The sequence below is a fragment of the Hemibagrus wyckioides genome, linkage group LG16 (genome assembly GCF_019097595.1).
Source record: "Hemibagrus wyckioides isolate EC202008001 linkage group LG16, SWU_Hwy_1.0, whole genome shotgun sequence".
NCBI classification, from domain to species: Eukaryota; Metazoa; Chordata; class Actinopteri; order Siluriformes; family Bagridae; genus Hemibagrus; species Hemibagrus wyckioides.
Window position 1 is genome coordinate 16,336,290 of NC_080725.1, and position 27,589 is coordinate 16,363,878.

A 27,589-nucleotide genomic window follows, 5' to 3' on the forward strand; every position below is an offset into this window, starting at 1 on the left:
AATGCGCGTTGCCAGTCAGGTGACAGATGTTTGCCGCTCGCATTTACGCGCTGTTCCGAGATTTTCAAACCACCTGAGGGGGGCAAAGATAAAGCGATATCGCGGCGCATTTGCTCTTTCGCTAGCACAATGAGTGCCGGCACCCCAAAAACTCTGCCGTCGTCGGGCCAGAAATCTATCCAGGACATCTGCCACCCGCTATCAACCGAGGAGTCCGTCCTCACACCCAGCCCAGATGCAGCAAACACCAGCAGCAGCATCGGCCACAGGGTAAGCAGCTCCATCCGCACAGGGAGCCTCGTCCTGATCATTAAACACTGCATGGGTTTGGGTATGTGTCACATTCATGGGTGTTTATTCTTTTGCTACGTGATTTAATCAACCCGCTCTGTTTAACACTTTATTTTTTTTACTCTTAACCCGAGTGGTTTTGATTGTTGTGTCCACTCACTGATCTGGGAGAAGCATCATACCATTACTACTGCTACAAACTGATCATTAAAGCTCCTCCTCTTATTATTGTTTCATGTCTGAACAAACTGTTTCTATAACTCTTCTTGTAACCTTAAGACAGAGAGGCAAAGAGATTGCCTTGTAGGATTAGAATAAGGTGGTTTGTTTGAAACACCACAGGATGTCCATATTTAAAAACATAAATAAAACTGAACAATGACCGCAAGCAGGATTTCTGCTGTTGTCGTGTCCCAGACGAATCTCAGAAACCCCGAGTGTACGCTGTGAGCCCTTGTGTCATTAATACAGTCTTGGGCTGTGTCTCAATCAAGCTCCCTGGGTCATAAGTGAATGAATCTTGGGCTCGTGCACTGGTAAGGACACTAGGTCACTACACACTGGGACACTGACGACTCGATTTCCTCATCCTGATTCACTGTAAATACCAAAGATATCTAAAATATTCAAGTTTTATGTCTCATAGCTTAATCACGTCTATTTCTGACATGGAAATCTCAAGCAGGGTCTTATTGTGGCTAGTGGACTTCATTAAACGCAAGGGAAACGTGTATGTATATGTATATATATATATGTGTATATATATGTGTATATATATATATATATATATATATATATATGTGTATATATATGTGTATATATATATATATATATATGGAACATCAAACAAAGAAAAATCGTTAATGTAGGTAATACACCAATGATGACAAGCTACTTACACTGATCAGGCATAACATTATGACCACCTGCCTAATATTGTGTTGGTCCCCCCTTTTTACTGCCAAACCAGCCCTGACCCATCATGCACTGTGTATTCTGACACCTTTCTATCAGAACCAGCATTAACTTCTTCAGCAATTTCAGCAACAGTAGCTCGTCTGTTGGATCGGATCACATGGGCCAGCCTTCGCTCCCCACGTGCATCAATGAGCCTTGGCCGCCCATGACCCTGTCGCCAGTTCACCACTGTTCCTTCCTTGGACCACTTTTGATAGATACTGACCACTGCAGACCGGGAACACTCCACAAGAGCTACAGTTTTGGAGATGCTCTGATCCAGTGGTCTAGCCATCACAATTTGGCAAACTCGCTCAAATCCTTACGCTTGCCCATTTTTCCTGCTTCTAACACATCAACTTTTAGGACAAAATGTTCACTTGCTGTCTAATATATCCCACCCACTAACAGGTACCATGATGTGGAGATCATCAGTGTTATTCACTTCACCTCTCACTGCTCATAATGTTATGCCTGATCAGTGTATATTCATTGATGCAGTTGACTGAGAGTTTGTTCGCCATTTTTTTAAGCTGGGAGGCTTCAGAAAATATGATGCTATTTCTAGTTAGGGAAAAAGTGAGCATCGATGCAAGGATTTTGCGAATGAGAGACAGCCGACTCCCTTATCTGTGCCTGATCTGAATTCGGGAGCTGATTGAGAGTCCCCCTTAGTGTTTCCAGTGCTGTGCTTCAGTCAGCTGTTTAAGTTGGCTTCCAGGGCAAATCCGCTCTTTCTGTCCAAAAGAAAAAGACTATCAGGAGAAGGTCTCATTTTTAGCATCTACACAGACAAGGTGATTATTTTGGACGATATTTGCAACCGACCACAGAATCACTACTAAGAAAAATAACAGAATGTTATGAAGCAGCATGGCTGGGGCAGTTTTTTTTTTTTACCTAGCAGACTATAGATTCATGAAGCCTAGATTCGATCTCCATTTGGGCCGGCTGTTTTTCAGCCCGCTTCGCTGACGCGTCATCAGCAGTGATTGAGAAGGTGCATGTGAAATGCAGTCATGAGTGTAGTGAACGTCAATGAGGTGGATTATTATACTCTGTCTTCCTTTTTAATTTTTTTTAATTCCCGAGAACAGGAACTGAGAGCAGGCAGACTAAACACATATTGTCCAGTTCACACAGAAGGACAGACTTTAATAAGTTTAGTGTTTTTGCTCTTTTGGAATTGAAGGATTGCAGTTTTGCTGTTTGGTATTCAGAGGAAATGCAGCATGAATCCTGTAGAGCATTACCGTCTACAGCTGCCTGGATGCTGTGTGTGTGTGTGTGTGTGTGTGTGTAAAATAGTTTCCACCTCATTCCTATAACGCCTTTTGATACAATGCATTGCTGCACTCTAATAGTTTCATTTCCTCTAATATGACTAATTTTAGATTTTTTGCTCTCATATGTAATATTATGGTCACCTGTCACTGGGTTCAATAGCAAGATGTGTAGTATCAAAAGATTAGTAAATATAAAATTGTTGTGCAGGGTCATGGGTATTAAGTTATTAGCAGACAAAACGGGATAATCAGAATGTCAGGTCATATTAAAAAACATAGCAAAAAACCCCTTAATATCAGGGTGAGTCCAGTCCTCTGCAGGGTGCGTGCATGTATTTCTACTATATGGCCAAAGGTTTGTAGACACCTGACCATCCCATATGAGGTTCTACCCCTAAACTGTTGCTGCAAAGGTCTTCGTATGTTGTAGCATTACAATTTCCCCTTCACTGTTACTAAGAAGCCTAAACCTGTTCCAGCATGACACTGCCCCTGTGCACAAAGCGAGCTCCATGAAGACATTGCTTACCGAAGCTTGTGTGGAGGACCTCGAGTGTCGCCTGCACAGAGCCCTGTCTGCACCCCAGCCCTCCTCACCCGACATCAGGGCCTGAAACTAACTAGCGTAAATCCTTCCCAGGAGTTTGGACATCTGCAAAGAGAGGACTAAATCTGGAATGGGATGTTCAACAAGCACATGCGTCTCTAATGGTCATGTGTCTACAAACGAGGCTATGTTAAGCACATATAGTATATATTCTATAGGAACGAAGCGCAGTGATTGCACCTTCTCAGTGCTACTAATGATATAGTCTTCCTCCATACTCAGGCTGCTCAGTTTAGTGCTCTAAAATTGGTGGCCTTTAAATGATGACTGACACATTGGGTTTAAGGACTTCAGATTGAACCAGTTCACCACATCTGCATTGAAGCTTTTCTTGTCTTAAATCCTTTTCCATTTATTCCTTTACTGTTTTATAGAGCTCTCATGTTGAAGTGCTTTTTTGTATGAAAGGTGCTACATAAATAAAGATGATGACCATGGTTATTATTAAGGTGGGCGTACAAGGTTGAATTTTTACCCCGATTTTGCTGTAAAAGTGGAAAATTGCACATTTTTAAAAGAATTATTTGGTTTTCAGGTAAAGATAAGTGTCCTTAGGACCCAGAACGTGATGTGCTCACTGTGACCAGAGAGGCAGCCGTGAAAAACTGAGTGCAAGGGATGATGCCGAACTCACAGGAGAGCTATGAATACGATAGAGGCGATGGTGAAACATAAACAAAACGTGTTAATGGATAGAAATACAGCCTTGTTACCTCAAACTCGCGTTCAAGTATAATAGAACAGTCATTTTCTTAAAGCACGGGTTTATTATTCGAAGATCTTCATTATATGATCCGACATGATGAACACATGATGTAGTATCACACCGCGATCACATTGCAGTAATAAACTTGAAAGCCTGCTGTCACAGCCCAGCGTAAATAAAACCGTTTAAACTCACTAAAAGTAACAAGGCCACATTTTGCGATGATGCCCTGAGAGATAAAAATTGCTGTTTTGACGTCCGGGATAAACAGTGACAACAGGCCTGTGTTCAGCTCGTGGCCATGTAATTGGCTGCTTTTTAGAGCCTGTTGTTGTTTGTGTGTCATTTGGAACAAAGATGAAGATTCAGATCCCCCCGTCACTGTGGACGAGCTGCTGTGGATGTCTAAACGCTGCTGAATTAACAGTATCCTGTCATCTGGATACAGACAGAAGAACCACTATGAGAAAACAAGCTGAGAATTTTTGCTGTGTCATAATCATTCTCTCAACATTGTCTGAAACACTGAAAATGAGAACAAAGTGGTTTTATTTGTATCTCATATTATAGGATTTAGACTCAAACCTTCCTGCAGATATCCTTTGTTTTAATTGGCTGGTACCTGACGGTATTTTTTTTAAAGCATGCCTTAGTTAATCTATGCTTTCTCTGGTCTCTGGATCCCTGGATGGCAAACTCGGTTAGTTGCATTATGAACTTGAGAAGAAGATCAAGTCTGATGGATGATGGAAGGCTGGTGAGGGAACTACGTACATAAGTTGTTTCACAGGAGGTAACTTTATTTATTTATTTCTGGATGTTCTGAGACAGAAACCCGAACTCCCCCTAGAAAAAGGTATGGCAGGTTGGTCAGCAGATCATTTTTTTTTTTTTTAGTCATGCCGCGGTATAGGAGGAATAAAACACTACTGGATGTTCTGTTGCTCCATTTCACATCAGGCCATGTCCCATGACACATTATTTTCTTTTACCAGCACGTCAGAAGACTTTTATTCCTTACACAGGCAGCTACCCTTCCACTGCTCCATGACTAGTTGGTGATATAGAGACGGATCCCAGCGACACAAGGGAAATGAAGCATAAAGCATAAAGACTTTGACCTGGTGCTGTTTTTCTTTTATCAGCACATTTTCTGCTTGCTCACTCATGAGGAAGGAGTAAACCATGAATCTTGTTCTCGACCCCCCCCCCCTTTTTTTTTTAACTTCCTGGTGAAGACTGTACACACACAGTTTTAGTTCATCAGTCATGTAAATATACAAAGCAAACTCTGATGCATGGTTTTAAAATCAGAAGTGCTTTTGCAGACAGAAGGTACGTGATGAATTGCCTGGTGCGCAGAAGTCTTTCCGAAACGCTATAGAGATCAGACAGGAAGATCTGACAGCTGACTCTCAAAACGTGAGATTCCCTCTCCTAGATTTAATTTGTTTAATAGCATGTTCCGCTCCCATCTTGTTGCACCGCAGCTTGTAGAGATCCACAGCTGGACGGCGTTAATGTGTGATAAAAAAAAAAAAAAAATTCATTTCAGCGCTCTAGCATGTGGGCACGAAGTCAGGAAAATGCTGTCACCATTTCCGAAAGTACCGGATTCATAAAGGAGGATGTTGGCGAGAAGAATCTGTTTTTGCAGCGATTTTTTTTTTTTTTTTCCCTGTGCTTCAAGACAGGTCTCAGTTTGTCTTCAGTGTAATTTTCTCTCTGCACAGTGTTAGTTTGAATGCCGCGCCACCTTAAAAGACAAAGCAGGATGCAGTATTATTTAGAAGCCGTTTTCAGGATTGTTTTTCGTATGAGGACCTGCTCCTAACATCATGTAATAATACACGGAGAGATAATTACTGTTTACTATATTCATACAGACAAAAACAAGCTGTCTGATGTCCCATAGTTTTCAAAAACATAGGTGTTTCTTCGGCTTCACACAGAAACGCTCTTTATATGTTATATGTGTATGTTTAGACGTGAAACAAACATGAAGCGGTTTGGAAACATCCCTCAGACAAGTTTTTGTGAAATAAAACCATGCTGAGGTCTGTGCTGCAACTTGTCAAATGTGCTAGAACTCTGACTTGGCCATGTTTTTTGGTTATTTCTTATTTGACAGAGGCTAGTTTTAATATTACACTCTGGTGCAGAGACAATATGATTGATTGTACTGCTCCTAAATCCACTATAATGGTATGTGGAAGGTGTATGAATAAATGGACTTATTGAAAGTGAATAAATGGCGCCTTGTAATTAGCTGCTTTTCAAGATCCTTTTGTGTTTTCGGAGATTCTTTCGAAACCGCTGTTGCATGGATGGGATTTTTTTTTTTTAACCACGTTTTCATTTACATGTGGTCTGATTGTTGTGCGTGCTATTATACATCATAGCATTTTGTTTACACAAACCTGCGTGTTTGCATAAACTCAAACGTTTCTCAATGCTGAAAACCGCCACATCCAGTCGGCAGCTCTCATGTCACCGGAAGTCACCGGTTCTCACTGAAAATGAAGTATCTCTGCTTGCTTCATCATTGCAAGTCACTGTTTGTGTGAAAATCGCAGAATTGTGATACACATCTTTTCATAGCACAACTGCAACACACCCACTGTCCTTGCCTTAACCCCGACCTGCAGAAGTTTGATACCATCCGGAGGCTTGTAATGTCTCAGTTCACTTCTTTTACAAGAGAAGCATTTATGTTTTCTACACCTGTTATGGTTAAAGTCTCAAGAAATAATACTATTATAATAATATATACTATATACTATATACTATACTATATACTATTATAAATAATAATACATTGTTTGCACATCTAGGAAATGTTTAAGATATTTAGTCTGGATTGTGAGCTTCGTTTAGTTGTGCTTCAGTTCCATTTCAGTTTTTTAAGTGTCTGAGCATCCAGGTAACTCCACTCCAAGCTGACTGTGACCGTCTCGCATACAGAGGTGTTTTTTTTTTTTCTTTCTTTCTTTCTTTCTCTCAGTGTCCCTCATGGCACATTAACAGTCTTTCAGTCCTGGTTTGAGCATGCCCATGAGGCCTGTAGAGTGTCTTATTTCTCAGTTTGGTTTTCTAAAGAGTGCTCACAAAGACAGCTTTTCTTTTTTTTTTAAAGACCTTTAAGAAATCCTTTTACAAAGCAAGCATAGAATACATTATCTCAATTTTATTGAATGGAAAAAATTAAATGGAAATTTTTATCATCGCCATTGCATTTGCAACAAAAATTTCTAATTATTTCTCATTCGGGGCACGTGGTAACAATCCGCACGGACGTTTGAGGGAGTAATAATACAGAGTCAGTGTCTTTGAATAGCGAGCTATTGTGAAAGCTTTGTGCTGAACATTCAGGGATGTGATGAGTGTCCCAAATGCTCGCTTGTGTACTTTGTGTCCGCCCCTTAAGGATGCTGTCCAAGTGTTGACTTGGAGGAGGGGCGCAGGGTGTAGTACACCATCGGGGACCAGGCTGTAGACTGTAGACTGACTGCACTTCACTTACACTATAATGTCATTAACAAAAGACTTGTGGTTAATGATGTATATTATATGTATTTTCTACAAGTGGTCATGTTGGTCAAGTATTTTTGAAAGATTTATGCACTGATCCCTACAATACTGATATCCATTACTGACCGGTATACAGTAAATAAGCTGATTTGTGTTCCCTCTTCATGTGCATGATCTTTGTGTGTTAAGCTGACTAACACGACACTGATGCCATTAAATACATCACCGGATGAGTTCGTGAAAGCAAATCCGATCTATTATTGATTCGGTCTCGGATCAGTCCCTCCAGGATTCCACGCGAAGTTGAAGCAAATCGATCAAACTACACAATATTCAGAGGAGCTTGCAGTTATTCAGAATTCACAGATCCGGGCCAAGACGTGTCATGCGACATCACAATTCAGTGCATTCAGCCAAAGCGCTCTTTGACATTTGTCAAACACAAGGACAGCTTTCATATGAAATTATTACATACTTGTCGTCACTGGTAGCAGTGTAAAGGAAGCATCCTGTGCTTGCTATTCAAGATTTTTTTTTCCCCACAAATGAAGCACAAAAAACATGCAAGTTGCTTTGCAGATTTTGAAGGGGAAAAAATTCCTGCAAATCAGACAATTTTGGCTGCAACAATCACAAAAAAATTCTGGAGGGACTGATCAATATCTCAGCATGTACGACAGCTGGGAAAAGCAGAAGTCAGTTTGTATAATTATAGCAGTAGAGATCTACAGAAGCAAGGTTTTTTGAGTGGACCGTTTATTTGTGTGAAAAATCTGTGGCAACTCTTAGTATGATTTCCTCTTAGATGAGAATATGTATTTTTAATTTTAGAATATGCTTATTATAGGTCACATCAGTTCATGTTACCAATGTACTTTTTGGTATTTCAGGACCTGAGTCTCCCCAATGGCAATGCAGTGGACACGTCCAGCCCGGCCTCATCCTCCTCACTGCTAAATCGCTTGCAACTGGACGATGACCTGGATGGAGAGACGCGGGATCTCTTTGTGACCGTGGACGATCCGAAGAAACACGTGTCCGCCATGGAGACGTACATCACATACAGGGTGTCTACTAAGGTCAGTGGGTCATCACTAATAGGGTCAAAATGAAATTTAAGTCTATGATCTTTTTTGGTGGTTTATAGTATAGTATTATACTATAAATAGTATATAGTATTTGTCAGTTTGTTTACCAGTGGCAATATTCAGTCTTGCTCTATAAATAAATTGTATAATGGAAGGTAGTTGTAGTTTTCTACAGCTTTCTCATTCTCCTTACGTGACATTTTTCCCCATGAAGCCGGTTCTTCTTTTCACCTTGTGACTAAGCATGTGACCATTCCAGACAGACAGGTGTTAATTGAATTACAGTTTAACTTTAATATGAAATATCACAGCAACCAGATGAAACTCTTAAGTAAAACGCTGAGCTGGAATTTGCCACCAATGATAGATCCAGGTGCTTGGGACCACTTTTGATTCAATGGTCTATAAAAAGACTTTTCAGAATAAAGCTTGTTTTTATCCTGTTGGTAATTTAAAGAAGAGAAAATAAAACGATTCAAGTAACAAGCTATTAGCAGTGAATTCATCTTCCCTGGACGATTGCTTTCTTTCTGTTCTCGGAGACGGTAATCTTAGTGGAAATAGTGCCGTGGTTAAAGGATAACTGCTGCATTATGTCTCCATTACAGATTATTTATATAAAGCTCACCTGATTCAGAGACAAAGATAGAAACACTAGAGTCCTTCTGCTTTTGTATAGAGATGTAGAAACTGGTTTAAGTGTCTCGGAAATGGATGCTAAACTAAACTTCACTGATGCACAATTGTCCTTTCCCCATTTTCAGCTTTCAGCAACCTTAAAACTGCAATTATAGGTTTAAAAAAGTGGCATGTTTTGGGGAAAAGCTGACACCTAATGAAGAAGGTAATGTGACCAGTTTATTAATTAATGCATTTATTACAGAGCTACTTTAAAGGTAAGTACTCATTAATGGTGTTTAATGTTTGCAGGGCAGTTTCTTTCTTTCCCACACTGATGCAAATGTATAATAATATTAAGAGACTTAAAATTAGGTAGAAAGTTATGTGGAGGATGAAAGTCTCGTCAGTGTCCACTCACTGTTTGTGGTTGAAAATTAAAGAAGAATAATTTCACAGTCTCTTTTGTCTCAAGGCCTGATATGTTCTTATTTTGAATCCATAGACTACAAGAACAGAGTTTGACCTCCCCGAATATTCAGTGCGGCGGCGCTATCAGGACTTTGACTGGCTGAGGAACAAACTAGAGGACAGCCAACCAACCCACCTGATTCCAGTAGGTAGAGCCTCAAATCTTAGTTATTTATTTGATCTGCCAGCCAGGACAGCATAATACCCCAACCCGAAACTGGGAATCTGTTGGATTTAATCTTTATAAAGCATGTTAATTCCTGGGATTCCTGGGCCGACAACGTTTGTCTTCATTCTCGGTTGTGTTTTTACTGTCGTCTCCAAAGCCTCTTCCCGAGAAATTTGTGATGAAGGGAGTGGTGGATCGTTTTTCAGAGGAATTTGTCGAGACGAGAAGAAAAGCTCTGGATAAGTTTTTGAAACGGGTCGCTGATCACCCTGTCCTTTCCTTCAATGAGCACTTCAATGTTTTCCTGTCTGCCAAGGTTAGTGTGTGTGTGTGTGTGTGTGTGTGTTTGCAAACATGCATGTAGATATCCTGACCATGGCTGCTACCAAGAGACTTACCTCACATTTCACATGTATATTATGTGTGTGTATATTTTGCATTCGTTGCTCCAGAAATTTTGTTTATAATAAGGGATCAGACAAACTAACAGTTCCAGGATGTAATTCACAATAACTCATTGTTTGGTGTGCAGGTTTATTGGCAGTAAAACAAACCCCCCAACCCGAAAACACCACTACTACAGCTATTTGCATCCCTTTGCATTGGTGTCCTGATGGGATAGTTTTTTTGCTCTGCTTTATACCTCACTGATTAACCACATCACATTTGTTTGTTAGTTTCTCAAGGATGCTAATGGGTCACATTGTCCATTACCTTCACGTAACCGTGTCTTTAATCAAAGCTTTTGAAGTGAGACTAAATGAATTTTTTATGGCAGAGAAATGTTCTACTGGCCCAAAGGTTATATCGGTCATTGCTGAATAATTCATTAGATGATTAATGAGTGACATTTAATTTAAATTTACATGCTCATAGATTTTATGCTATTAACAGTCCCAAGATGATGAGGCTGATATTATATACGCTGTTGAGTGAACATGTACAGAGACATGTCAATGTAGCTGAAGAACAATGATATTTTTGCGGATTAAAGCTGTGAACACCAGCATGCTTGAATGATGAGAAGATTATTCCTTTTTTAAGCATGATATACATAACATATGCATAAAATATTACATTTAGCATGGGGACACAATGGAACACATGGGTAGTAAGATAGTCACATGTTATAGCTTTGTGATTAAATCATAAAACAGCTTTGTTAATATAGCTCTTCTACAGGACTTCGCATATACATGTTTTTATGTTACATCGCACACCATACACTTTATACAGCCGATACTTTTTGTCTCTTGCATTTTTGTAATTGTAAATTTGTAATTCAAACCTTATATATTCTATTCTTTCTTTAATTTTTTTGTCCTTAACTTATTTGTTAGACTGCTGGAGGATTCACAGAGTAAGAATTTAATTGTGTGGTGTAACACACTGTTTGCTGTACATATAATAATAAATTCTTAGAATAGAATAGAAAAGCATTGCAAGTGCACAAACTTTCAGAACAGGTTCCCTCAAGACACTTGGAGTTTCTGTCTGTTCCTGTCTTACTCATTAAAACTAGACTCATGAAAGAACTGAATAGTAGAAGGATAAATGTTTGAATTAGGTGAACTAATGCTCAGTATAACTATTTACTCTTATGTTCGTGTTACAGGATTTGAATAAAAGGCAAGGTTTAGCTCTGCTATCCAAGATGGGCGAGTCTGTGAAGTATGTGACCGGTGGCTACAAGCTGAGAGCGCGGCCGGCAGAGTTTGCAACGATGGGCGACTATCTGGACATGTTCACGCAGAAACTAGGCACCATCGACAGGATAGCACAGAGGATCATCAAAGAGCAGTCAGGTAGAAGCTCCAGTGAACACTTTTTCAACAATCTTAATTAGAAAACATTCCACATTTCCGATTGTTGATGAAGATGCATTTTACTGTGGTCTTATTTAATTGCAAGAGTGAATATATTCATGCTGTTTTATATGCTCAACACTTCTCTTGAAATTCTGCAGTTTAACGCTAGACTTTAACGTCCAGTCAGCGATTTGTTTAGATCAGTAAGACTGCAAGAGTGTTTCAGAATCTTTCTAGACCAGTAATTATTGTACAGTATCAAAGATACCTTTAAAACAGCTGTGTTTCCCCAATTGTTTATCGCTAATATGATTATATCAGGCTTGTGTTTACATTTTTAGTCCCAGAAATGAGCTACACCCCCTAGATGGAACAATGCCACTCAGCTCTGCCTCGCTTTTCTTAAAACGCAACCCGTAAAACATAAGTACTTTCAGCACAAAGTTGGAACTTGCAAGAAAATAAAGTTGTGATAATGTTTTAATTCCAGCTCCAGTTTGTATCTGAAGGCGCTGAAAATGACAAATGAGTCTAACCGATGTAAAATAAAGCTTGGTTTAAGTAACAGTCCTGCATGTTTCTCCATAGAGTACCTGGTGGAGCTGAGAGAGTACGGGCCGCTCTATTCCTCATGGGCCTCTTCCGAGCATGAGCTCCAGGAGCCGTTGGACGGCGTGGCAGGCTGCGTGGCTAACTGCTGCAGCGCTCTGGAGGAGCTCACAGAGGACATGAGTGATGACTTCCTACCTGTCTTGCGAGAATATGTCCTCTACATTGAGTCCATGAAGGTAGAGTGCCTGCCAGACTTTTTATGTGTGGTCTTTGGGTTGTTATTTTAGGAATGTGCAAGGATTAATGGACCTTCCACTGTCTTTGAAGAACAGCCAGATAGTAATGGGAGTTTTGGAGAATGTTGGGTTTAAATCAGGGAGCTTTTCTGGGGGTTTGGTCTGAGCCAAGATATTTGACCAACATGTTGTTCTTATTGTATCAAAAACCCTAATCGAGTGTCCATCATTATCTAAATGTGTATCCAAATATAAACATGTTTCTTTGACTATCTATGTTTAAGAAGTCAGAGGTCAGAAGAGAATATCCAGACTGGCTCAAGCTTAAAGGAATGCTATGGTGACTCATACAGCAGTGCTGAGCAAAAAAAGCTTAACCTTAAGGTGGATGGGATACTGGAGCAGAAGACCACATCGGGTTATCTTCCTGTCATCCAAGAACAGGAATATGAAGCCTATGGGGAGAGTGTAATGCGAGAACTAGGGAAGGTTGAAAACAAGTCATGCAGCTGGATTCTGGATCAGTTGTAGAGGTTCGATGGCAGTTTACAAGGGACTGAATGAGCACCTGAGTGGCCTGTAGGGATAGAAGTGGACATAATGAGGGGGCATATATAACTGGATAAAATAAAGGCATGATTATACATTTTTCTTCTATTTTTGCATACCAAACAATAAATGAGAACTACATGCAAATTTGTGAATGGGGAAGTAAAAAATTGTTGGACCACATGGACCAATAGGATTGCTCCAGGCCATCATTGAGGCCAATCGTTCAGGTATCTCATTGTAATGTTGTGGCTTGTTACTGTCAGTGAGATTGTGGAACTGTGTTGTGCATGTACACAAAGAAAAAATACAAAACAAGCAAGCGGTTGACAAGGTTTATCAGTTGCTATTGTGAAAGTAAGGTAAATGTCAGTACAGCTGCAGAGCTATATCCCCTGTCACATGCTTTGTCATGGAATCGCTGCACATTGCCAAGACCTGTCAGATTTTTGGCAAGTGAGCTCTCATTTTTACATGCCTCAGCTTCCTTGACTGTTGCTCTCAAACCTTCTGGAGTGTCTCCCAGTCACATGCACACATGCATGCGTGTCACAAAAATCTAAACCTCAGCAGATGATGAAGCCTGCACTTTCCTTTTGTGAAAGAGCCAGAGAAAGGAAGTGTTACATAAGAAAAGCATGAAGGATGCAGTTTTCACAAACCACATACTCACCCTAAAGTTGTGTTTTCAGATCAAATGTAATTGAATATAATGGGCATTATCTGTGAAACAGAAAGCAAGCATTCCTTTTTATGGAGAAAATTAACAAGATCGAGAAATTGTGGATTTTGTGGATACCCCAGTGATCATATCCTAATTTTTGATGGGCTTACTTTAGGAATGATCTCAGATATTCTGGTTTATTAAATGGCGAAGTATTGCCTTGCAACAGTTTGCAAATGAAACAGTAAAAACATCTTTAGTTTTTCAAAGGGAAGGAAATGCATATATCCTTCAGTTGACTGCAGCCTGATGAGAATAGACCACGAGGCTCAGCGCTTCTCCGGTGCTGACTGCATGTTGTTAACTTTTCCAATCTCCAGGGCCATCATTCTTCTCCCCGGAGTTCCCAAGCACGTACTTCAGGCCAGCGTTTATGCAAAGCTGTTTTAATAGCTTCCATATTGGAGTTGCTTCACTGTGTGCAAGTGCAGTGATGCCAAACGCTGAGCTGTGAACTAATTTCAGACGGCAATGACTCAGAGTATAATGGCATCTTGGTTTTATAACCAAATTTATGGACACTTGGCAGATTGCTTGCAAAGTTTATACAGTGTTTCAATCACGTTGTTACTCTCAATTGGCAGAATGTACTGAAGAAGAGGGACCAAGTCCAGGCTGAGTATGAGGCTAAACTGGAAGCTGTAGCATTCCGTGAGGAAAAGAGGACAACAGTAAGTATAATTTTTTTTAATCATTATGTATGACACTGTTAGGAGTAAAAAATAACACCAGTAAAGAGTATATGGTATTTTAACAGCAATTCAGATGGTCAGGATATTTAGCAGGGTGTAAGAAGTAAAACTTGACCTGGTGTGCTTTAATAGGAAGGTAATCAGTGTGGTGCTGAAGCAAAGTTACTTTTATCACCCTGAAGTTGATTATTTTCCAATAACAGCATGTCCTGAAGAGATTTATTCCATTTACACCACAGCAGTTGTTAGCAATTTTCTATTTTATTGAATAACGTGATCATTTTTAATGTTTATAGCTATGTTTAATCCATGAAACACCTTATTTCCAGTTATCAAATTTGTCATCGCAGCTAGTTCTTTTGAATTTTTAATCTCTCAAAGTCAAGGCAAAATGTGTGACTCTCTATCCTGAGAATATTCCTGTATTGGAAACACTGACTCCATCTAGAGAAAACCTCAGCATATTAAAAAAATACTGACATATTATAATAATGAAGAATGATTCCATTGCAATATAATCTTGTGCATTATAAAAAAAAATAATCAACACCATGTGGCCAATCTGAATTGAGAATTCAACAGTGCTGTGGTATAAGGCAAAAAATATCATATTACATTACTTGAGGCCGTCCAAAATATGTACTCAATAACAGAATATTTAGTTTGGCTGAGGTTTTGCTAACAGTTCCAGCAAACTAGTGGAGCCACAATCGGAAAAACTGTTAAATGTTCAACAAGGAACAGCAGGGCAAAGAAACCAAAATATATTATTATTTCAAAGTAATAAAAGCAGTAGCATCTTATACTACAGGCTGTATCATAATGTTTATACTGTATATTTTGATATCAGTGTAATAGTCAGATTTAATTATATTATTAAGAGTAGCTGTTAAACTGAGTAGTCTTTAAGTGTATATATGAATGTACACCGACCAGGCATAACATTATGACCACCTGCCTAATATTGTGTTGGTCCCCCCTTTTTACTGCCAAACCAGCCCTGACCCATCATGCACTGTGTATTCTGACACCTTTCTATCAGAACCAGCATTAACTTCTTCAGCAATTTCAGCAACAGTAGCTCGTCTGTTGGATCGGATCACATGGGCCAGCCTTCGCTCCCCATGTGCATCAATGAGCCTTGGCCGCCCATGACCCTGTCGCCAGTTCACCACTGTTCCTTCCTTGGACCACTTTTGATAGATACTGACCACTGCAGACCGGGAACACCCCACAAGAGCTACAGTTTTGGAGATGCTCTGATCCAGTGGTCTAGCCATCACAATTTGGCACTTTGTCAAACTCGCTCAAATCCTTACGCTTGTCCATTTTTCCTGCTTCTAACACATCAACTTTGAGGACAAAATGTTCACTCAGTGTTATTCACCTCACCTGTCAGTAGTCTTAATGTTTTGCCAGATCGGTGTATAATGATCATTCATCAGAAACCACTTTGTTATAAATTACTGTATATATTTCCTTTTATTTGTGTGTACAGGAAAACGATAACTTCTGTTCACTGACTGCTTTTAAATCGTAAAAGTATTGAGGTGAAATATGGAATATCTTTGCTACATGATGGTAAGGAGCCAGTGACCAGAGGTTTCTGCAGAATCAGGTAATTTATCTGTGTCCCCTCATGCAGGTGCCCACAGATGTGGAGAAATGCCAGGACCGGGTGGAGTGCTTCAATGCTGACCTGAAGGCTGACTGGGAGCGCTGGCAGAACAACAAACGGCAAGATTTCAGACAGCTCCTGACCGGCATGGCAGACAAAAACATCCAGTACTATGAAAAGGTAAAGGACAGTGATATGTCTGAGTGAGTGGCAGATAGAAGGAAAATGGGGAGAAAGATGGAAGAGGAGGGGATCAGGAAAATCATGTCTGTATACTTGTAGCTTATGCACTGAAAATGACCGTAATCTCAGTGAGATTTGCTTATATATTTATATATTTTCTTTGTCACTGTATGACACCCCTATATCTACAAGGGTGAGTCAAGTGAAAATCCTTTTAAATTCTTTTACATTCCTCTAGGAAAATTTAGAGTTTGTAAGCCAGAATCAAGTTATTTGAATGTAGTACAGATTTGATTTGGATGTTTTCTAATAACAAATAAACATTTTTTTAAGACAAGTTCTATTACAGAACCAAACACAGGCCTCATTTATCAATCAAACAAATACATTCATAAATTTTGCAGTAGCAAGAAACGTTGAACCTCTGTCGACATGCCTCAATGCGTATACACAAATCAGTGATTGCCATTTTCTACACAGATTCCACTGTCAAGTTTAAACTACTTATTTCCTTCAATTCAGTGTTTTCAAACTCCTTCATTTCATATTTATGACTTGAAAGAAAGCGATCCAAAACAAACCTATATATTAAATTAAATTAGAACAAAGGAAATGGCACACTATAAAATGAGATATAGTAAGTCTGAGACTGTGGCTGAGATGCATTACTGGAGAACTACTACTAATTACAATCTATTTAAGAGCACTGTTTTGTTAACTAAGCTTTTACACACAACCACAAGACTGGTAAATGAGGCTGGATGTCTTTTGAGGCACGTTTTTCTACATTTTGTTGTTTGCAAAACTGTAGCTTATAACCTTCCTTTAATCATAGCTTATCTGAACTGATTGCCTACAATTTATTAAAAATTAATGAATTAATGAAATGTTTTATGTAAAATTAATTTTTGACCAAATTATCCAAACTTTTTCGATTGAAGTTTTCAGTGAAAGGCTTGAGAATTTGCCTGTTCTACTGCTCTGCCTGTGGTGTCAGGAAACATCCATCACATCTGTATACACAACAGCTCGAGTGCAGTCATCAGCTGCACTGATCGTAGTCCTGAAATAGCTTGGCTATGCGTAGTGTGTTTCTTTCTTTCACCTTTTAGCCCTTCAGCTGGGCCAAATACTGACACAGCGCTGCAAAATTCCAAACGCACCAGCCAAAGAGGACAGTACAGAGCATTAAGCTGAACAGACAGAGATGGACTTTATTAAAAAGCAAAATCAGCAAAGTATAGAGCCTGGATAGATTAAACATCAGGAGAGGATTTTTTTTTTTTTTATATATATATCTTTAATCTACCTTTGATTCTGTTGTGCACCATTAAGGATGGCTTTCCCATTATTTATCGCCTCTAAGCATAAGCTTTGTGTTTCATATAATGAAAGTGCTAAGGCTAAGATTACTTACCATGAAGTGCAAAAAGGAATTGTATACTTAACCACAAGCTTCCTATTAAAAGATAAATAAAAAAAAGATTAGTCTGGCCAGATGTTAACATCTGCTTGTGCTCTGTGTCCACTCTGCAGTGCCTTGCAGCATGGGAGTCCCTCATTCCAATCTTACAGGACAAACAGGAAGCCAAAGTAGAGACGAACTGAGCATGTGTATGGGTCACCTGCTCTCGGGGTTGTGACCTGGTAAGACCTGTGTGAGACCTTGGTGGCGTCTCCTCATTTTTTTTGGCCATCTGGGGACCCGATAGATCTGGGGAGCAAGATGGGCTTTACAGAGGCCGTACGATATTTTGTTGCGTTTAGGTTTTTTTTTTTTTTATTATTATTATTGTTTATTTATGATATCCCATCCAAGCACCTCTTCCTTCCGTCTGGTCTTGGAAGAACATGCAATTTGGTGTTCTACTGAAGCACAGGGAGACAAACCACAGAATCCAGTTTTCTGGATTTCTCCTCTGAAATATTGTGCACAGAAAAAGAGAAGTACAACAAGCTACATTTTCGCCAATGATTTTCCATAAATTCCGCTTACTCTCAGCATGGTTCCCTTTCATCGATGCCTCGTTGTCGTCGCTGTTGTCCCATGCATCGTGACCACGAAGAGACATGCCAAGGATCATCCACATTCCTCTCACCAAAGTTTGATGTGTTTTTGTTTGCTTGTTTCTTTTTGTGTTTCAGGAACACTATGGATCTGATGCTGTGAAATGGCATGAGCTCATATCTACTTTATTATACTTGTGATTTATGTTTTTGTTTGTTGACTCTGAATGAAGGTTCTCATCTCAGTCGTATGAGACTCAGATGCTTTTCATAATCACTCTGGATTGTTGGGCCCAGCTTTCCACAGGTTGTTGTGTTTTTTAAATTAAAGGTAGCTTTCAGATGAAAGCTGCTAGGAATATGAAATGCATTCAGACCACTCGGGGAGGAATTTCTTTTCACAGAGATGATCATTTCTCAGAGGGACATGGAACACTTAATCTAATCTTAGCCAGTCTTAACACTAACAAGTACTAATTAGGAATTAACTCTGGGATTTAAGCACATTCTATTGATATACTTTTCAGAGCACGGGGTTGAGATCTAGGAGTTGTTCTTTAGAAGACTGGAACTTTATTATTTTGTTCTTGTAGAAAAAGCTGCTGTGGAGCAAAAGGAGAATCTAATACTTTACTTAGGGATGGTGTTCATAGGGCTATGTGATGCCTTCCTAAGGACATCAAGACAACTAACGTCAACCTACATAAAAATAATAGGACATGACACCCAAGTCAAGTGACATGTTTGCTGATTTAAAGCTACAAAAGACTGCTGGTATAACCTAAAAAATTATAAAGGCTCATTCCAACAGGTCAAAATTGCCATGAGTGCTTTGTTCAATTATGTAAGAACACCCAAGTCGTGTTCATTTCCAAACTTATATGACCCTGACATGACAAGCGTACCTTGAATTTCATCTGTCGTCTGTCTTTGTAACCATTCTAACATGTCATAGACCAACCCTATTTCAACTGGGACAACAAACATTCATTTAGAAAGTTTTTTTTATTTATGGCTGATGACTTAAAGAAGCTATGACGCTTCCTAGGCCAACATGTGACTTGCCATAGCAGAAGTCTAATGATGTACAAAGTCATCCGTTATGTCGTTCTAATACCAGTCATAACACAACCTTATGTCAGTTGGACAAATGGACAAATCACCTCTTATTATTAAAGCTGTTGCATATTGGATTAAGCCTTTAAAATTTTTTACAGGTCAAAAGATCATGTCCTTATGTCAATTGGACAATTCTTGCATATTGGACTAGGCCTTTATACATCTTTATATTGCTTCATCAGTTGCCATAATGGATTTATATACACTTGTCAAGTAGCTTTATAAACACAAGTGTTGCTGAAAAATGATACCTGTGCTCCATTTAAGCCCACTGTTTGTAATGTTGGAGAACAGTATGCTCTCAGTGTCAGCCTGTGGGAAAACATTTATCTTACGCAAGTACACACAGATTCGTTAGTTAAAGTTTGAATTATGCTCAGTCTAGAAAGTTTATACACACTACACTGTTATAACAGCAGTCTTAATATTCAGGGTGACCGTGTACACAGCTTTTCTGTCCACCCTGCTACAACACACCACTGAGCCTCTAATTAGCTGCATGTGTTATTCACAACTTAAGCTACAGGCCGTGCCAGTCATGTCTCAGTACTCCTGTGGCCTCTATCTCTCTCTCCGTCTCTCTCAGAGCTGTATGCAGCTGTTACCAGGCCTGCTGTTGTATATTCTTACGGCTCCTTATTCTGTTGGGTGTATTTTATTGCGGGAAAGCGAATTCTCTCTGTTCAAATCTGCAAGTGAGAATTTTAGCTGTAACTAAAAACCATCTGATGTATTTGTCTTAAAAACAATTGCACTCATCTCATTAGAAAGTGCTTTAAAGATCAGACATCCTGTTTTTTTTTCCTGTTTTATTTGTCGATTTTCTAAATTTTCTATGTTAATATTATTCCAGATTTGCAGCGTGACAGGTTAGGCGTAGGTTAAGTATGAATACAAGAGTGATGTAACGTGCAGCCCTAGCGCCATCTGCTGGATGGGAATCTTATTGTTTTTTCCACTATGAACAGGTCTGAAAGAAAAGCTCCATCCTGCAACACACTGAATATGATTATGGTGAATTATTTACGATTCAAAGTTCAAGAGGGCAAAATGAAGCTGAATTAAGACTTATGATCATGTTGATGGCGGTATTAGAATAAATCGCCAGAGGATCATGGGTTAATTTTTAGGTAACTATTAATATGCAAGCGGGGTTTTCCTTTATGCTCATAAAGGCGAAGAATAGTTTGATCAGTGGGTTTTGTGAACATAACAGACGCCGACTGTGCATGTTTTTTTGTGGTGCAATATAAGAGACACTCCACGTTTCCACTCGTAACCAAATCCTTCTGCTTTCTTTTAATCTCTGTAACAGTTCTGTAAAGCATTAGTGTGATAATGAAGGCAGCTACACTACACTTAGTCCTGTGTGACTTTGTGAAAAATTTTTTGGGGCGGGATTAATACTTTAGACCTATGTAAATTGACCAACTGAGTTGATTTTTTTTTTTTTCCCCATTCTGGATGGACACAGGGCAAATTACAAGTTCATCAGATTTCATGAGCAACAACATAAGCTTTCTTTTCTTTTCTTTTAACTCTTTTCTTGCTCGAGTCCGATGGCAGTGAGGCGTGTTCGATTGTAAATAGCATTTGTCAGCCTGACTTTTTTGTAATGTCGAAATGAAACTGCTTTGTAAAGCTGACTTCTGTTTAAGAGAGTCAGCAAGTCTGTGTGAGGCTGAAAGGGGGGAGAAGTTCAATATGGCGGTGAATATTTTGTAATATTAATATAATTTATAGACCAAAAAAGGTTTGTAGCCCTCGGTTCTCCCCTAATTTTTTTTTTTTTTCCTTTGTGTGAATTGTTTACTGTAACATTAATGTAAATGTCACTGTTTCAATTGCAGGAAAATGACATTGATGTTTTGAAACTATATCTTTACCGAACATATTTTAAATATTGAACCAATTAAAAAGGATTGTGTTAATGCTTTTTGGATAGTTTATGTATTCTTTTTTTTTTTTTTTTTTATTGGAAAGTGTTGCACACTTGGTGTATACCCTGTACATTCCATCAGCGATTTCACTTCTGAAGCATGAATAACATTTTCAATGCAAATGACACAATGTAAGGCAGATGCTAAAAAAATGAAGGCACTTTATCGATGAACAATATGAGCATTAAACCATCTTGAGGACTATAGCTATGAATCTTTTGCCCAAAATACAAAAAATAATGACTAGAAAGTATATGTAAATGGAAAATAAAATAAACTTAAAAAAAAGACATTGCACTAATTAAAGGCAGGATTATGATTGATGCATTTTTGTACTTTTTCCATACAAAGCGGTCTCAAATAAACACTGTTTATAACACACAACTAAGAAAAATATATATATATTATATATTATATATATATACATATACACTACAAAGTACCAGTGAACTGACAATGACAAGATCCCAGTAAACATTTTTTGGTAATTAAAACATTGTTACTTGGAAATGTACCATGCTTAAAGGTTCATTCATTCATCATTTAATCATTCATCTTCACTAAGTGCTTCTAGCTGGTTCTAGCTTCTATGCATATGCGCTCACACCAAGGGCAATTTATCATAGCGAGTCCACCTACTAGCATGTTTTTGGATGGCTTGAGGAAACCTGAGAATCCAGAGCAACATGGTAGCACCTGTGAAACTGCGCATACGGAAATTTGAACCCTGGAGCTGCCCTGCATGAAGCTTCAATTCCCTTAAAATCTCTCATAGCCTTCCCGCCTTGCAGAACGACAGCCGACAATACTGCAATAAAAAAGCCCAAAAAACAATACAATTAATGGGCAGCTTTTAGTGTAGAAGGACTAATATGTTTATGGAAACACAGTCCAGTCAGCTTACCTGATGGGAATCATGGCGAGGAATGTGATGATACTCGATAGGGTGAAGACAAACCCTGGAAGGGTGTGCAGTGTGGACTGGTAGACCTTGGTGAAGATAGGGGTTGTAGCTAAACCAGCCAATTGGAAGGACAGCTGAAGCCCTGTTAAAGTCCTTCCTGTGGGGAAATAGAAGGGACAACGTGTAGAAAAAAATTAATAAATCAGCTCAACAGCGCCATCTAGTGGTCAAGGAGATGCTCTTATTCCCATACTGGAGAGTGAGGTTCCAGAGCAGTTTGGTGATTTTCAATTATTAGTGTTAATATCTTACAATGGGAAACCCTTCCAACTTGAATTTATCAAACACTGATGTATATCAAACAAATTTAGATTTACATTAATATTATTTAGCACATCTGTGCAAACTTCTTGTAACCAAGGAATGTCTTTAACTATAAAAACACATTTAATAGATGAATTCATGAAAGTTATTTAAATGTGTACAATAATATTTTGTTTGTTTATTGGAGCTATTCAGCTGATTTATTCCTAAATTTTCCACTGGTCCATGTAGACATTATTCATAGTCCTAATTGTTTTTGAGGTTTGGATTTCATTTCAAGAGACCAGTAAATAAGGCTAATAACTATAAAAATTCAGTAAATATAAGAATTGTCTGTAGAATAGAATCGTGAGAACCACGGATTTAGCACAGGCTCTTATCCGAATTGTCTTAACATGTCTACGGTGACATTCTTTAATGCATTTTCATCAGTGTAATAATTTTCTACTGTTCTCAAATTTTCTAAATGGCAGGATTTCTTTCATTCATTCATTAATTGCCGTCAGGGTTGCATTTGATCTGGGCCTAAATCAAAGAGCAAAACTGTAATCGTAAAGTTTAGTTTTATTGGCTGTGTCCAAGCTATAAATTGAAATGTATTAAAAAAATTAAATATAGAAACATAGTCAAGATTTATACTACAGGCCAATTTGTCTTGAATTACTGTTAAACATTTCAGGTCTCAGGAAAGTTCACAGAATAAACATTGTGTTAGTGCTTGAACGGCTTTTGCCCTCCACTTGAACCCTATGTTTGAATTATTGTTGCTGTTGTATTGACTATTTGAGTCTTAAGAAACCGCGAATCCAATTTCCAAACCCCTTATGAATCATACTCATGAGCTTCTGCTTTCAGTTGTAGTAATGAATAATTCTGAACTTCCACCTTGTGCATTATATACCTTATGTTTATACTGAAACACACTACTTGGCCAAATGTATAAGGACAACTGACCATCAAAGCCATTTGTAGTTCTTCGTCAAACTGTTGTCACAAAATTGGAAGCACACAATTGGACAGAATGCCTGTATGCTGTAGCATTACAGTTTACCCTTCACTGAAACCAAGAGGCCCAATCCTGTCCCAGAATGATGTTGCCCTTGTGCACAAAGTGGGGTCTATGAAGACATGGCTTACCAAGGTTGGTGAGAAAGAACCTTGCTCCTGACCTTAACCCCACTGATCACCTTTGGGATGAACTGGAACAGCAAATTCAGTGCCTGATCTCACTAATGCTTTTGTATCTGAATGAGCAAATCCACGCTCCAAAATCTAGTGGATATCCTTCCCATAAGAGAGGAGGTTATAATAAACGCAAAGAGGGACTAAATCTGGAATGGGATATTTAACAAGCACACATTATTTTGGTGGTCAGAATGATAACAGTTTAATGTGCGTTTTGTTCAGTTGATTTTTTTTTTTAAAGGTTAGAGTGTCAATTTTGGGATAGTGCCTTTGTGTATCCATTCATAACACAACAAATTGTTTTGTGGGGGAAAAAACAAAAAAAAAACCCAAAAAAAAAACAAACAAAAAAAAAACTTATCTGCAAATATCTGCAGTATCACATGCACATAAACACACTGAATAAACAGGAAGAAGTGATTCATTCAGAGCGTACTGATGTTTTGCATATGCTCTAGTGGTCTGGTTGGCCATGAACATATAAGATTCATGAATGAAACTAAATCGGCTAAATCATTCAACAGTGTGTGCCAGTGTGCTGTCATTTAATAGGATTCTTACAACACCCATGATGAGATTGAGTGGGGAAGGATCATGGATACTTAACGTCATACCTCTATTTTCTAAAAGGGAATTTCCAAAATAGAGCAACCCTCTTACCACCTGCCAGTGTCCATTTATTTTGGGCTTCACATAAAAGGTGCAGAGATGAAGACAGGCGACTGCAATGCTCCCTTTCACGGAATACCAAAACACCTTCTCAGCATTCGAGCGAGGGTCCCCCTCCCTCGAATGCACCGGTGTGTACTTTCACTTCTTCTTTTCACCCTCAGCCTTATCATATGAACCCCATCAAGCTTTTGACGGCTGTTTTTCTAAACCAAACAGAGCCCTAAACTGCATTGCTTCAGCATGTAACATAACCATCACAATAGATCAGAGTGTACACAAAAAGCAATAATGTGTCACACACGAAGGCCAGCAGATTATGGCTGGAACAGTACGTACCATATGATGATCCTCGGATCTGCTTGGACAGAAGTGAGCGAATGATGGGCATAGGAATGAGTGCGAACAAAGTGAGCGAACGAGCTGTAAAAAAAGAAGAAAAAAATGATATGAAATATACAAAATCTGTTAGAACAGAATACACTTTTTCAGTTCAAAAGGCTAATTGAGCTCATTTGACTCCTTAGATGAAGGAGTTACTCAGGCATTTTGCTTATATGCCAAAAAACTATTCACGTCACTCACACATCACTGAATCCTGGCTTCCCCATAGCAGTTCCTCATTTAGAAATATGTGTCAGATTAATGTTTTTATGACCTCTACATCACTTATCACCTTAAAATGTAGGACTCTATTTAGCAACATCAGCGTTCATTGCACAAAGTCGGCCTATATGTTGTTTGTCTGCACTGTCTTGTCTTGTCTTCCTGTGCACTTCTGTTGTATGTCTAGTTCTTAAAGACTGCACCTTAAGTGTAGTTTCATTTTAATTTTTAAATTATAGTTTAATTTCTTATCTCTGTGTTATAGCTCTGTGTTTGTCTGCGTCACTGTACTTTGTCTGTGTTATGTGTAGCACCTCTGGTCTAGGAGGAACGTTGTTTCACTTCACTGTGTACTGCATCTGATATATATGGTTGAAGTGACAATAAAGCTTCTTTGACTTTTAATTTATTTTCTTCCTGTACAGCTGTCTAAGCCTAATCCTGCAGTACTTAGCTCTAATTCCAATCTAACACAATCGAACAGAGATTTCTATCACTGTCTAATTGTCCTTAGTTTCATCTTTTCCTTGCAAAATTAAAACAACGTGCTGTCTTCTATTCCATCATTTATAGTTTTGCACACTGCTTTGTAGCTGGTCTTTATAGAACGCCCAAGTAGCACTTAGTTTAGCCCTCAGGTGTTGCAGCTGCTGTCCCAGTTTAAGCCAGAATAATTGTGCCCTTGTTTCTGGTCAGTTAATCTAAACTTCCATCCCTACCTACTCTTCTAACAGATTTATCCTTGTATTCTATAAAGTAATGTAATGTAAAAACACAATACACTTAACTACAGCATCCATTTCGGCTTTTTGTTTTAAATTTTAGTCCTTTAAATGATTGACCATGGTAATAAAGTTCCAAATTTTACACAGGACCTCTATCGAATATCACTAAGAAATAAAAGCTTGCACAATACACTCACTTCTGCTGCAAGGAAGAATATCCTGTTGCACTGGATTAATGATAAGCCACTGACTATTAAGAGCTGGTAATGGAGTGATTACAACTTGAATATTTAACTTGTGCAGTTAATGAACGAATAGAGCAATTGTGATGGAATATCCATGGAGCCAAACTTTTCTGCAGCTCTACTTATGGCTTTCTCCTGTAGGTATCCAAAGGCCATTTGAGATATATGTAATGATATTGCTTTTACATGTAGCTATTAAACACAGTTTTATATCTTAATGTAAACAAGATATACCTTGTGTTTCTGTACTGAGCTGTATTTGCTTGTTTTATATTAAAATCCAGTTAAAAATAAAATTGTGAAGCAGGTAGTGTTCCTGCCTCATAACTCTGGTTCAATCCTTACCCTGCAGCTCTTCACATGTTCTCCCTGTGTCTGCATTTCTCTAGGTTTGCTGGCTTCCTGGCAGCTCCCAAGAAGATACCAGTAGGGAGAGCTGTTAATTAGCTCACAAGCTGGATCAGGTGGGTTAGAGGAGCAAGGAAAGCACTAAAATGTGCAGGAACCTGTGGCCACTTTGTTCCACTACCTTCTGTGACAATGCGTAAATGGAAAGATATGAATGACTTGACCATCATTTACCTAAGAAATACGTGGCGGTGGTTGTAACGAAGGTCATGAAGTAGATTCCTGTGAGGAAGGAGAACATGCCTATCAGGATCATGGTTGTGTCACTCAGGGAGCACCGTGTGAACAGCTTCACGCCGAGGAAACTGGTAATGAAAATGACCGAGCCGGCGGCGTTGCCGTAGCCCACTTGCGTGGCAGTCCAGTTCAGCGGCTCCACCAGCACGTACACGCTCATGATCTCCACGCCACCCCCCACCGCCATGTCGTACAGGATCCCGGCGGCGAACAGGAGCGCGACGTTGGCCTTGACGCTGCTCAGGATCCCGACCCTCTCACCATCTCGCCTCTCATCTGCGTCCGCGGGCGGCGTGCGCGTGCCGACTTGAAAGATACACGCCGCGTACACGAGGCACAGAAAGTACAGCATCACGCTCGCGCACGCGAGCACAACTCCCTGCCGGTGCTCGAGCGCATAGAGTTGGAACAGGTGACCTGACGCGAGACTCCCCAGGAAGCCTGCTATACCGTACGTGAGCTCTATGCACATGATGCGCAGAGACCTGTCCTGCTCGCTCGTGCTCAGCGACACCAGTACGATCACGCCGGGCCAGTAGGACGAGAAGCCGCCGCAGAGACCGTTCACGATGGGAGCCGCGTACATCACTTCTACTGTCCAGTTAAACGCAATGACAAACAACAGCAACCCACGTGAAATGAAGTAACCGACAAGGGGCACTACTACAGGAACTTTCCGATAGCCCTTGTCTCCGATTCGAGCCAGCAAGAACGCCGGGATGATGGCCACCACCTTGGTTAAGATGTTAAAGATCATGTAAAAGTATGCGATGGACTTTTGCGGCTGGTCTCCTCCGGCTGCAGGGTGTGTGGTATTCTCGTACCGTTGCTTTACAACCAACTGGAGGCCGGTGTCGAAAAACGAGCTGGCGACCTGCGCGCAAAACACCACAGGCGCCAGGTTACTCCGTAGGAACGCCATTTGTCAGTCACGTTAAGAAATGAGACGGCGGCGAGTTTCTGACAATCACCCGGCTTTATTTGCGCTTCGGTAGTTTCGTCACTCCCACCGACATTTCCCTCTCACCACCTCCAAACAACAGGAAAGCAGCTGATCTGTGTTCACTGATGAACCAGTGCTATAACATTTCCGTGTTTTAAGTGTAGCCCAGCTTGTGGGTTGGAAAGCAGAGC

At 39.5% G+C, this 27,589-nt stretch overlaps 2 protein-coding genes across 3 annotated transcripts; one reads left to right on the plus strand and one right to left on the minus strand.

The window, feature by feature from the left end:
* snx30 (sorting nexin family member 30) lies at positions 1-21,552 on the plus strand. Of its 2 annotated transcripts, XM_058412107.1 has the most exons (9): positions 1-270; positions 8,269-8,457; positions 9,590-9,700; positions 9,882-10,040; positions 11,340-11,529; positions 12,121-12,320; positions 14,178-14,264; positions 15,931-16,083; positions 17,623-21,552. In XM_058412107.1, exons 1-9 carry the CDS (start codon positions 130-132, stop codon positions 17,692-17,694), a joined length of 1,302 nt encoding a protein of 433 aa, XP_058268090.1. In that variant the 5' UTR covers positions 1-129; the 3' UTR covers positions 17,695-21,552. The 2 variants fall into 2 exon arrangements, with proteins under 2 accessions (XP_058268090.1, XP_058268091.1); XM_058412108.1 differs by lacking the exons at positions 15,931-16,083; positions 17,623-21,552 and adding an exon at positions 15,784-15,851.
* LOC131366984 (thymic stromal cotransporter homolog) lies at positions 21,518-27,565 on the minus strand. The gene is made up of 4 exons (XM_058412109.1): positions 26,393-27,565; positions 24,574-24,657; positions 22,057-22,213; positions 21,518-21,960 (listed from the first exon to the last, which is right to left on the minus strand). The coding sequence occupies exons 1-4, from the start codon at positions 27,375-27,377 to the stop codon at positions 21,912-21,914; spliced, it is 1,275 nt and encodes a 424-aa protein (XP_058268092.1). The 5' UTR covers positions 27,378-27,565; the 3' UTR covers positions 21,518-21,911.
* Positions 27,566-27,589: the final 24 nt, after the last annotated feature.

Coding starts and splice junctions, on each gene's coding strand:
- snx30 (XM_058412107.1), top strand. CDS start 130: ATGAGTGCCGGCACCCCAAAAACTCTGCCGTCGTCGGGCCAGAAATCT. Junction 271..8,268: donor GCAGCAGCATCGGCCACAGG/GTAAGCAGCTCC, acceptor TTGGTATTTCAG/GACCTGAGTCTCCCCAATGG. Junction 12,321..14,177: donor TCTACATTGAGTCCATGAAG/GTAGAGTGCCTG, acceptor CTCAATTGGCAG/AATGTACTGAAGAAGAGGGA.
- LOC131366984 (XM_058412109.1), bottom strand. CDS start 27,377: ATGGCGTTCCTACGGAGTAACCTGGCGCCTGTGGTGTTTTGCGCGCAG. Junction 22,214..24,573: donor GATCCGAGGATCATCATATG/GTACGTACTGTT, acceptor ATTTCCCCACAG/GAAGGACTTTAACAGGGCTT. Junction 21,961..22,056: donor CTCGCCATGATTCCCATCAG/GTAAGCTGACTG, acceptor TTTTTATTGCAG/TATTGTCGGCTGTCGTTCTG.